General features: G+C 30.8%; 1 protein-coding gene across 2 annotated transcripts in view; it reads right to left on the reverse strand.

The window, feature by feature from the left end:
- Positions 1 to 8: 8 nt before the first annotated feature.
- NME5 (NME/NM23 family member 5) overlaps positions 9 to 12,722 on the reverse strand; it is a 16,189-nt gene continuing 3,475 nt past the window's right edge. For both annotated transcript variants that reach the window (XM_011362392.2, XM_011362391.2), the window contains exons 3-6: positions 10,282 to 10,487; positions 9,518 to 9,618; positions 5,681 to 5,799; positions 9 to 115 (exon numbers count right to left, since the gene is read on the reverse strand). In XM_011362392.2, the coding sequence (XP_011360694.1) occupies positions 32 to 115; positions 5,681 to 5,799; positions 9,518 to 9,618; positions 10,282 to 10,487 (510 nt within the window). In that variant the 3' untranslated portion in view covers positions 9 to 31. The remainder of the gene's footprint in view (positions 116 to 5,680; positions 5,800 to 9,517; positions 9,619 to 10,281; positions 10,488 to 12,722) is intronic.

A 12,722-nucleotide genomic window follows, 5' to 3' on the forward strand; every position in this document is an offset into this window, starting at 1 on the left:
GTTCATGATTTGTTCTTTGGAGGATTTTATTTTAATAAGGTTCTTCTGCAATATGATGGAGACAAAGTTTAGGTTTGTTGGGATTATTTTTCAGAAGCCAATCGGCTAGCCAAATCTATGGAAAAAAAAAAAACTTAAGTTAATAAATATTTAAACATTTTCTTCAATATAGAGTATCAATTTAAAATTCAAAACAATTTTCAATATCACTTTATGAATAAGATAAATAAACATTAAAAATTGAAACACTAAGTTTTACATTATGCAAGATTGTCAAGTACAAATCCAAATTGGAAAGGAAGAAGTTAAACTATTTCCATTCACACATTATATGATCCTGTATATAGAAAATCCCAAAGAATCTACAGGAAAGCTATTATACCTAATAAATAAATTTGGCAAAGTTGTAGATTACAAAGTCAACACACAAAAATCAGTTGTGTTTCTATACATCAGCAATGAACAATCTAAAAAAGAAATTAAGAAATCACTGTCATTTACAATAGCACTGGGAAAAAAAAGTATCTAGGAATAAATACTTGTATACTAAAAACTTTAAAACATTGCTGAAAAAAATTTAAAGACCTAAATAAATGGAAAGACATTCTGTGTTAATGGGTAGAAAGACTTAATACTGTTAAGATGTCAATACTTCTCAAAGTGATAAGCAGATTAAACACAATCTCTACCAAATTTTATTTCATTGCTTGTGCTAAAAGCATAAGCAATGAAATAAAAATAGATAAATGGATTTTCATCAAAATTTTAAAACTTTTGTACATCAAAGGACATTATCAAGAAAATGAAAAAAGAACCTACAGAAAGAGAGAAAATATTTGCAAATCATATACCTCATAAGGATATAATATCTATAATATATAAAGAACTATAATTCAACGACGACAACAAAACACTTAAAATGAACAAAAAATTTTAATTTGACTAGACATTTCTCCAGAGAAAATATACAAATGGCCAATAGGCACAGGAAAAAATGCTTAACATCATTGGTCATTAGGGAAATGTAAATCAAAACCACAATAATAAACCATTTCATATCTACTAGGATGGCTATAATAAAATTGAAAAAGAAAAGAACAAGTGTTGGCAATGATGTAGAAAAATTGGACTTCTCATACATTGCTAGTGGGTATGTAAAAAGCAGACACTATGAAAAACAGTTGGGTGGTTCCTCAGAAAGCTAAACACAGAATGTGACCCTGCAATTCCACTCTTAGGGGTATATGCTCCCAAAATTAAAAACAAGTACTCAAGCATTATGCACAATAACTGAAAGGTAGAAACAACCTAAGTATCTACCAACAGATGAATGGATAAACAAAATATGATATGTACATACATGCAATATTATTCAGCCATAAAAGGAATGAAATTCTGATACATGCTACAACATAAATGAACTTTAAAAACATTATGCTAAGTGAAATAAGCCAGCACAAAAGAACAAATAGTCTATAATTCCACTTATATAAAATATCCACAATAGACAAATTCATAGAGATAGAAAGTAGCTTAGAGGTTACTAGGGCCTGGAGAAAGATGGTAATGAGAATTACTGCTTAAAGGTTACAGAGTTTCTGTTTGGGGTGATGAAAAAAGTTTTGAAAATATGTAGTGAAGATGGTTGCACAACATTGTGACTATAACTAATGCCACTAAACTGTACACTTAAAAATGGTTAAAATTGCAAATTTTACCTCAGATATATTTGTCACAAAAAACACACAAAAAAATAAAATATATTCAGAAGTATTGAAAATAATGTTAAAAGGAATAATTTATTGTGATGCTGCTAGAACACACCATCCATGTATTAGAATACATGCTCAAACACAGGATTTAATATTAATAAATAAGGCTTCATAAATCAATGTACATGGACAACTGGTCAGAAAAAAATGAATTTAGATCTTCATCTTGTATTATATACAAAAATAATTTCCAGATGCATGAGAAAGTTAAATATAAGAAATCTAGAAGAAAACAAAAGTGAATATTTAGCAAAACTTTCAGTGGGATAGGACTTTCTAAATAGTAGTCTGCCATGATGAAGTAACTGCTTGAGCTAAAGGCGACCCTGGACTTCCTAAACTTAGGTGATAAGTGGAAACCCACAATAAGAAAAAAAATCAAGGTTTAACTTATTGAATATTTAAAAGGAAAAATTAAAAATTAAACAGAAAACATTTTCAGAGCAAATATGATTAAAGGTCATATAAAGAATTCTTACAAAACTCCAAAGGTAAGTGGACAAAAGATAGATAATTCACAAAAGAGAAACTATAACTAAACATAAGGGAAAAAGTTTAACCTTACCAGTAAACATACATATGGAAGTTAAAACAACTGAAACATCATCTTTCTTTTGCTTGTTATCAAATCAGTCCCACTCCTGCTCTAGTATTTTTAACTTACATCTAACACTAATGTGGATGGGGTGAAATGGGAATTATTATACACATTGGTGACCACAATGAAAAGTGACACGATCCTTTAAGAAAGCAATATGATGGTATGTATTGTGATCTAAAAATATTCACATTAGAAATGATAATGCCAAAAAAAGCCAAGACAATTCTAAAAAAGAGAGTAATTAGGAGGTTTAGAACTACCTGATCTTAAAATATATTATAAAGCTATAGTAATCAAAACATGTAGTACTTGTAATGAACAGACATACAAATAAAAGAAACAGAAAAGAAAATACAGAAATGCATGCAGGAACTTAGTATATGTTAACAGTGGAATCATAAATGTGAGGAAAACATGAGTTGTTCAATAAATGACTGCTTAATTGGGGAACCAAGTGAAAACTAAAATAAAATGTGACTCCCTACTTCATTCCCTATAGTAAAATAAACTCCAGATGATCAAAGATAAAAAGAAGGTATAAAAAGTACCAAAAGGCAACATGATAAAATGTTATTAATAATCTTAGAAAACTTTCGTTAAATATGAACAGAAACCCAGAAGCCATAAAAGAGCTCAATTAATTCAGCTAAATTAAAATTAAAATATATCATGAAAATAGTCAAAAAAACAAGTGATAAATTGAGAAAATCTACTAAACCACAAACGGTTAATTTCCTAAACAAAGTCCCAACACAGTAAGGAAAAGATCTAGGAACCGCCCTAACCCGCAAAAAAAAAAATAGACAAAGGGCATGCGTAGGAAGTTCATAAGAAAGAGAATGCAAAAGACTTTAAATAGTGTATATGAAAAGACACTCAGACTCACTCATAACAAAAGAAATACAACTTAAACTATGAGATACCATTTCTCACCTATCAGATTGGCAAAAGAACCCACAAAGCTTGAAAAACACAGATGCTCTCAACTATTTTTTATCAGAATATAAAATGGTACCTCTACAAAAGGTAATTTGGCAATATTTATCCAAATTAAAAATGCATATATCAAAAACATCAAAATAACATTCTTTTTGACTTAGTATTTCCATTTGTAAAAAATTATCAAAAATGAGTATATTTACCATAGCAATTTGTAATAACAAATAAGGGTAAACACCCTAAACAACCATCTATATGTGACTAATAAATAAATTGTAGAACATCCATACAACAGAATGCCATAAGCTGTCCTTTTAAAATAGAGCAATTTTGTTCGTGGGGCTATCTAAAAATTTATTATATATTAAGTGAACAAGGTAAAAAGTACCAAATAGTGTGTTTAGGAGCTAGTATTTGTATGTGTATATGGTTTTTATACACATATAAAAACCATATACACATACAAATATAGCTATAATGCTTATATATGCATAGATTTTCTCATAAATGATATGCTGGTAACAGTGATTGGCTCCAAGGAGTACAACTAGGAGGTTGAAGAACAAGATGGCAAGAAGAGTTACTTTTCACTATATATCATTTTGTAACTTTTGAATTATACCACATTTAAATATTACTTATCCAAAACATTAATAACTATTAAAAAATAAAGCAAGTTCTTTAAGAGACAAATTTTTTGAATTTTTGTGTTTTGAATTATAATTCTACTTTTTGGTGTCTTTCCAAATCAAAAAAATCTCGATGTGTAAAAAGATTTATGCTTGAAGATGGTTATTGTGACAGTATTTATAATAGCAACAACTCAAACAGCAAAAGAAGAATGGTAAAGGTAATAAGAGAAAAAATCACGTAACTGTCAAAATAACCTCTATAAAATATATATTTAAATATAGCAACGTTTATAGGTTTTTTTTTAATGTCTAGTCATATAAAAATAAAATCTGAGCTAAGGAAAGGAATGGGGAAAAAATAACAATAACAGCAGCTAATATTTTAACACTTATGCACCAGACACTTTAACTAAGAATTTTACATGCATTTATACATTTAATCTTAATAATATCCCTACTAGGTAAGTAGGTACTAATACGTCTACATTTTACTGATAAAAATAGAGACTCAGAGAGAGGTTAGGTGTCTAGAGTTAAGTTGAATCTAGGCAAAGAGACTTAAGAGACCATGTTTAATAAATGGAACCAGGGCTGTCTTTTTCCTCTCAATATTTTTCAGGTTTCTTATAAACATGCATTATTTTCACCGTGAAAAAGAGTTATTAAAGAAAAAAGCATCTATCTTTTCTTTTCAGTAAAAGTGGCAAAGTTAGTAGAAGAGATTAAATCTTTTTCTTCCAAGGGGAATTTCCTGAGGATGGTAACATAGGCTAGAGATACTGTTTTGGTAAGGCTGGTACTGAAATAGCCTTCCCTAATTATCTCTGAGTCTTCAAATAGGTGGGAGTACCTACCTATAAAGAAGGACCCAGGATTAGATCTGGCCCTCGACAACCCAGTTCCTCCTATCCAACCACTCTCCCCCGAATGAGCAATTTGAGGCATCTAGGGATGTGACTAAACGTTCAGTTTTCTATTTAAAAAATTTAGATATCATGAGAAACAAAAATGTTGAACAAAATTTATATATGTTAATTTTATCATTTAATTATATCAATTATACACAAAAACAATGCTCAGCAATTGTTTTTGAAAATGTATTTAGAAACAATGTTTTTTAAGAGCTAAAACACAGCAAGAAAATAAGTAATCAAGTAATACGTATCTAAAATGTATATAAAAGCTTTTTTATTTTATTATCTTTTATTAGTTTTTAAAATGTTATTTTCTTATTAGTTTCAAGTATACAGTACATTGGTTAGACATTTATACAGTTTATAAAACGATCCCCCTAATTGCTCCTTCTTTCCTCTGGCCCCCCCACCTAGCCATTACATTAATGCTAACTGCATTCCTTATGCCATGCTCCCCATCTCCATCACCATCTATCGACTATTAATTTGTACTTCTTTAACCCTTCACCTTATTCTCCCAGTCCCTCAAACCTCCTCCCTTCCAGCTGTCACCAGATTGTCCTCTATATTTGTGAGTCTGTTTTTGATTAGTTTATTCTTTTTGTTCCTTAGATTCTGCATATAAGTGAAATCATATGGTATTTATCTTTCTCTGTCTGACTTATTTCACTCAGCATAATAACCTCTAGGTCCATCAATGTCATTGCAAATATATAAAAGCTTTGTTAAAAGGCCCTCGATACTTTGACTGTTTCAAATATAATATTTTAGATATGAAAACTATAGACAATATTCTTTAGTGTAAATAAAAAGATTTCTTACAAAAGGATCTGCTGGTTTTTGCTTGCAAAGCTCCGTGAGTCCTTCAAGCAGAGTTGATGTTACATATAAATTTAAATAGTCCTTAGCAGCTTGTCCAACTGGTATGGGCTCAATGATCACTGCGAATACAAATGTAGTCCCATTAAAGCTAACATAAATGATGAAATATTATACAGCCATTCAAAAAAATTTTAATGGCATAAGAAATACTTAAGTTTTTTTTTAAGGGAACAGAAGTGGATACATAGCATAATAGTGTGTTCAAAACCACAAGCACACATGAAAAAAAAATAAGACTGCATAAGACTGGCAAGAAACATATCAAAACATTAATAGTGATCATGTATAGGATTCTGATTATATTTTCAACCATATTCTTTACTGTATTTCTATTTCTATGCTTTTACAGTAAATATATTGGACACTGCTATGAAAAAGAAAAATATGAATGAAGAATATGTAAAATCAGGGAGATTAGATTAATTCATTCTGACAACTAATTTCTGCCAATAAAATAGCAGGCACTTTGCAAAGTGGGACAGATACAACAGTGAATAAGAATACATAGTTCTTGCTCTCTTTCAATCTACTGAATATACACATAAAATCTATATTTGCCTATATAATATATATTAATATTCCTGCTCTTATTTTGCAGGTGTTTAAATAAATCATATGAGACTTTGGGAAATTTTAGTCTTTTCAGCCATATTTAGACACTATACAGGTGAACCAGATTTGCAATACTACAAAGAATATAGTTATAAAAAAAGAATGTATAAGTCTTTATAAGTTAGAAAATGTAAGTATAAGTCTTTTGAGGTTGATCTCCATTAATGTGCTACTTTTGATAAAGATGAGAAAAGGAAGCTACTGGTCTGTGTTCAGATCTAAATCCTCACTGGCCCAAGGGAAAGAAGGATGAGAGCAGAAATTTCTGTATGACTAGTGTATAGGCTCAGCCTTAATGAGACAAGGACTAACAATGCGAGTCCTTTGCTAGGATGCAAGAAAACGCTGGAAGCCTCTTCACAGTTTTTCAGTAAAAGGTTTCTTTCTTACCAGTCTTGTTATAGCACACTTCTTTGTACTGCTCATTATAATAATTTTTATTTTGGTTATTTGGTTATATAAATATTTCTGTCATGTCTCTTCTAAAAGGTAAGACCACGTTTATCACATTCACTGTTACCTGTGCCCAGGCCCTATGTAGTATTCCAAAAATGAAAATCGGATTATGTCACTCCCGTCCTTAAAATGCTTCATTGGTCCCTCATTGCATCTATCGTCAAGACAGAACTCTATACCATGGCCCATAAGACCATGCGACCTCTACTTACCTCTCCAACCTCATCTTATGTTTATCTTACCCTAGACCTTTTAGTTTATAGAATGTGCCACATTCTTTCCTCCTCATGACTTGAGAACATGCTGTTCCTTCTGCAGGTATGCTCTTCCCTTTACTCTGATTAACCACTACTTATTCCTTGGATCTCAGCTAAAAAGTCACTTCCTCAGTCAAGCTTTTCTTATAATCTTTCATGATATCCTGTAACTACCTTGTATAAAACTTAACACACAATAACTATGCAATTATTTGGGTAATTATTGTTTAAAGGTTATCTTTCAAACATTAGACTGTAAGCTCCATGAGAACACAGACCTATTTTTTATAATTTTTTAAAGTCCTGAGGTATAATTTACATATCGTAAAATTCACCCATTGGCATATACAATTGATTTTTAATAAACTTATAGTCATATGATCATCACCATAATCCAGTTTTAGAACACTTCCATCACCCCAAAGATGTTTCTTTGTGCCCATTTATAACTTCTTGCTCCCACTCCCACCCCCTGGCAACCACTGAGCTTCTTTGTTTCTAAAAATTTGCCTTTTCTGAACATTCCATATAAATGGATCATGTAACATGTGGTCTCTTATGCCTGGATTCTTTCATTTAGCATAATATTTTGAGGTTCATTCATGTTGTAGCATTTATCAGTAGTTTGTTCCTTTTAAGTAGTATTCTATTGTATGGCCATACTGAATTTTGTTTATCCATTGATGTACAATTGAATTGTTTGCAGTTTTTGGCTATATTAAATAATGCTGCTATAAAGATTCACATGTGTCATTATGTAGATGGATGTTTTCATTTCTCTTGGGTGAGTAGATTCTGCTAGGAGTGGACATGCTAATGGAGTCACCCGGTAAGTTTAACATTTTTAAGAAATTGCCAAACTTTTCCAAAGTGGCTATAACATTTTACAATAATGATTGCCAGGATCCCAGTATCACTATATCCTTACTATTGATTACAGCCATTTTAGTGGGTATGTCATTGTGGTTCTAATTTGCATTTAATCCAATGATTAATTATGTTGAATACTTTTTCATGTGTATGTTAGTCATTCATATATCTTTTGTGAAATGCCTATTAAAGCTTTTGCCCAGTTTTTAATTGGGTTGTCTTTTCATTATGAGTTGTAAGAGCCCTTTATATATTCTGGATACAAGTTCTTTATCTGATATCTGATTTGTACATTTTTTCTCCCAGTCTGTGGCTTATCTTTTCATATTCTTAATTATGGCTTCTCATTTTGATGTAGTCCAATTTATCAATATTTTCTTTTACAAACCATGCTTTTCATATCATATTTAAGAACTCTTTATCTAACTCAAGGTAATGAAGATTTTCTCTTATGTTTTTTCTTCTAGATGTATTTAGCTCTTATATTTAGGTCTATGATCCATGTTGAGTTAAATTTTGTGTATGGTGTGAAACAAGAGTCTAAGTTATTTATTTATTTTTGCATGTGGATATCTAATTGTCTCAGCACCATTTGTTGAAAAGACCATCTTTTCCCTATCAAATCGTCTAGGCACTTTTGTAAAAAATCAATTGACCATAAATGTAAGGATTTATTTCTAGATTCTCAATTCTGTTCCATTGATTTATATGTCTATTCTGATGTCAGTACCATACCGTCTTAATTATTGTGACTTTGTAAGTTTTGAAATCAGTTTAGTGCAAGTTCTCCAACTTTGTCCTTCTTTTTCAAAATTGTTCAAAATTCTATGTAAGTAGGTAAATCTTTTTGTGTACAAATATCTACAAAACAGTTTTTGTTTATTTAAGAATCAGACTTTTAAATCTCCAAGATAGTTTTCAGGTTTTTTTGAACAAATCTTCAATACAAAATACTGAGGAACAGATCTAAATGAGTCAGAGAAAAATAACATGGCAAAAAAGATTTAAAAACTACCCAATGCTTTGCATTTTTTTCTTTGTCATGAAAACCACCAAATTTTCAAACTAAAAATCTCAGTGCTGTCTTCATTATGCCCACTTCTAAAAGATTTAACACCTCTGTAACAGGATAGAAACCAAAAAAGAACTGAGAATTATTAATTTCACAATTGCATGAGTGTTTGTTAGGCCAACAGTAAACTGTTAAAAGAAAATGGTAAATCAATCATATTTTCCAAGGGAAATTCTTTTTTTCATGTGTAACGAACTTCACTGATGCATTAGGGAAAACTAAAAGGAATTACAATGCAGAAGAGAAACCCTAAATATGCCCAAGAGAAAAGAAAGAAAAAAAGTAAATTCTTCTCAAAAGATTTTCTAGAGAACACAATTCATTTGGGGTGGAGAGAAATGTTGAGTTTTCCATTCTCAGCTTCAAGTTTTTAAGTAACTATAATTTGAAAATATTAAAAAGAATATTGGAGAAAAACCTTGTTATCTTCCTTCCCAGCTACATTCCAAAATAAAAGAAAAAGCAAACAATAAGGAGATGCGATTAGCTAATTAGTCACCTGTAACTCACCTTCAGGAAACATGAATCGAATTTCTCTTTCTGCTGCAGCAAAATCACTACTCCCATGAAGTGCATTCCTTAGGTCATCTGTTCCATAAACTGCCCTTAGACTAAAAGCAAGTTAGAGATGATGATCATCCAATCTGATATCCTTATCTTGTACATATACATTCTACTTAGATATTTTACAGAGGCATTGCTACTTCTCACATATGGAGGCTTTAAGCTATCTTGAATTTAAGCTTAAATCTATCTAGATGAGGGTCAAATATATTTAAATCTGCAAGAGGGATACACGGAAAATAGGAGTTGTCTGGGTGAAAAAGAGGTGATGTTTTGTGAGAAATGAAAAGGCAATGTATATTCAAAACTGCAAGAACTCAGTGTCCTTTGGTTTTCAGATATTAATCATAAGACTGAAAATCTGGATTTTTGGTCCTATATTATTAATATTTTTTAAAATACCATACCAATTTTCCCATGAAAATTTCTACTTCAGTGGCAGTTTAATTCTAGGATGAGAGAATAAGGTTATCAACCAGAAAGCAGATATTCCCTGAGGCCTTTTATGGTATTTTGTATTAAGATAGACATTTAAATAGTTGAAATATAAAATGGACCTCTTCCCCACCACTAAAACAAAACAAAACAAACAAACAAACAAAAAACAGTTGATTTAGGAAAACTTTCAAATGAAAGGAAATTTCTATTACAATGAAATCAGATTTTTTCATTTTTATAGTTGTATTCCATTTTTCCCATAGGAAAGTTACCTGTCAGGGTGTGTCTCCTTAGCTACTAAGCTATTACTTGGTCCCAAAAGTTCTTTCCAGTAAGAGATGGCTTTATGTCTAGCTAATATCATGGCAACAAGAGGTCCAGAACTCATGTACGCTGTTAAATTGGGGAAAAACATTTTCCCATACTCTTCCACATAAAAGTTACTACATTGCTCAGGGCTGAGATGTAGTTTTCTTCTCTATAAGAGAAACAAAGTCAACAAAAGCATTTAAAATGACAGTTCAAGTCATTAAGTCATTAATAAATTGAAATTAGTGACTCATTAAGTCATTAATAAATTGAAATTAGTACCAATCTGATTACAAATCTGATTGTACTATGAAGGATGAGATAAGAAAATTAATTGTAGGCTATAAATAAAATTATAAGAATTATTTAACCTACTTAAAAACTATTCCTGTTTAGTAGCCTCCTTCAACATATGGTTTATGACAAATTCATCATATCTCCTTCTTAAAGTAAAAACACTCCAATCATCAATATTTTGTTGATATATACTTTGTATAAAGTAACAAAACTGGACTTCGGAATATTCCAAATTCATCTTTCTCTGTCTATGTGTGGTATTTTTCTATTTATTGTGAAATTTTCCTGCATTACGTTAGGGAGCTGGTACCATTGCAGTTCTGTGAAATAACATGGTATATAATGATGCAATAAACAAGTTTTTCATTTTAATAAGCTGTGTATTCTTTATTCTGGTTCCACCATAAATATGTTGATTCACTGTGATCTTAAGAAAAATTAGTTGGCATTAAGTTTCTCAGTTTGAAAGAATAAAAAATATTACGGGCATATAAATATTATTTTCTTCATAAATGAGAGACAATATGAATGAATCAATAAGCTTAAAAAAAAAATCAAAGGAGTAGTTATTCTTCCAATTGAAAGCATCGTGCTTTCCAAAACTAAAAGCAGCTATTTGAATGCTTTTTAAAAATCATACATTACTACATATCAAAACAGAAGAAAAAGCAAACAGTATGTATCATGAGGAGAAAGGCACAAAATATAACAGAAGGATTCAAAGTAGACATCAAGGAAAACTTCTGGATGGAACGATGAGGAGACATAGAGATAAGTTTCAAGGTGAAGGGTAAAAATCTGCAAGATTAAGGTAGAAATCCATGTTTCTAAAATGAGTTAGATTTTCCTGAGAGTACAGTGTGACTTTTACCAAGTGACCTACTTCTTAAAGCCACTTCCAAAACTATCATGTGTCTTCAGGTTTCAGAAACTTGGTAAAATTGCTTGGTTGGTTTGTAGCAAGAGACCTTTGGGAAGATGCTTATCTAGGTGGGTCAGAGCACTGCATGAACAAGTTCTACTGGACAAGCATAACATTCTTACCAGTCAAGGACCAGTTACTATAAATAAAGGTTCTGACATCTATTCTCATATTAAAATTCATATAGTCAAGAAATAGATTTGAGAAGTTATATCACCTGATTTAGTATAATCCTTGATTCTATTTTTTAAAATTAAGACATGCCAGTATTTGTGATTCTTACACATATTAGTGTGGGTTGTCCTTGTTGTTGTTGTTGCTGGGTTCAAAACTGAAAATCTCTTTTGTTGCCATGTAAGCCCTTATCTGCCACATGCCCCTTAATAAACAGGGGAAGCTTCCTTCTCAGGTATGCTAGTTAATGTAGCATAATTATAAAAATTAAGGGCTCATCTTAAACTAAAGTTGATACTGAATCAATGATTCCATTTGATTACTTTAAAATTAGATCAGGTAAAAATTTTTGGAATTTGGATGAATATTTTCACAAAGAGAAGCAAAGATATTAAAGAATATCAGAAAGGAACCATTAGTTTGTAACCAAGGAAAGACTGCCACCTACTGAAAGGATACATCATTTTCCAGATTTTCCCTGGATGGGACAAGAAAGCTTCAAGTTCAATGGACTCCCAACTAAAATAAAGCCTACATTAAAAGCACACAATACTAAGGACAAATATTGTATGTTTCTACTTATGTATGATATATCTGAAATAGGCAAAATCACAGAGACAGAAAGTAGAATACGGGTTACCAGTGGCTGGGAAGAGGGATAAACAGGGAGATAGTATTTAATGGGTATAGAGTTTCATGATGTAAAAGTTCTAGAGATGAATAGTGGTGATGGTTTCACAACAATGTAAAGGTACTTACTTCGACTGAATTCTACACTTAAAAAATGGTTAAAATGGTAAATTTTATGTTGTATTTGCTTAACCACAATTAAAACAAACAAACAAACAAACAAAAAACAAAAAACCTACAATACCAAGGTCTTCTTTGGTCTGAAATTTATTGCTCACTAGAAAAAATGTTAAATATTAGTATTAATATTATTTTCTAATTTGTGATTAACGTTAGCCACTTAAGTGTGCTTTTAATGTAGGCTTTATTTTCTTTTTAAAA

This window comes from Pteropus vampyrus, unplaced genomic scaffold (genome assembly GCF_000151845.1).
Source record: "Pteropus vampyrus isolate Shadow unplaced genomic scaffold, Pvam_2.0 Scaffold74, whole genome shotgun sequence".
In the NCBI taxonomy this organism is placed as follows: Eukaryota; Metazoa; Chordata; class Mammalia; order Chiroptera; family Pteropodidae; genus Pteropus; species Pteropus vampyrus.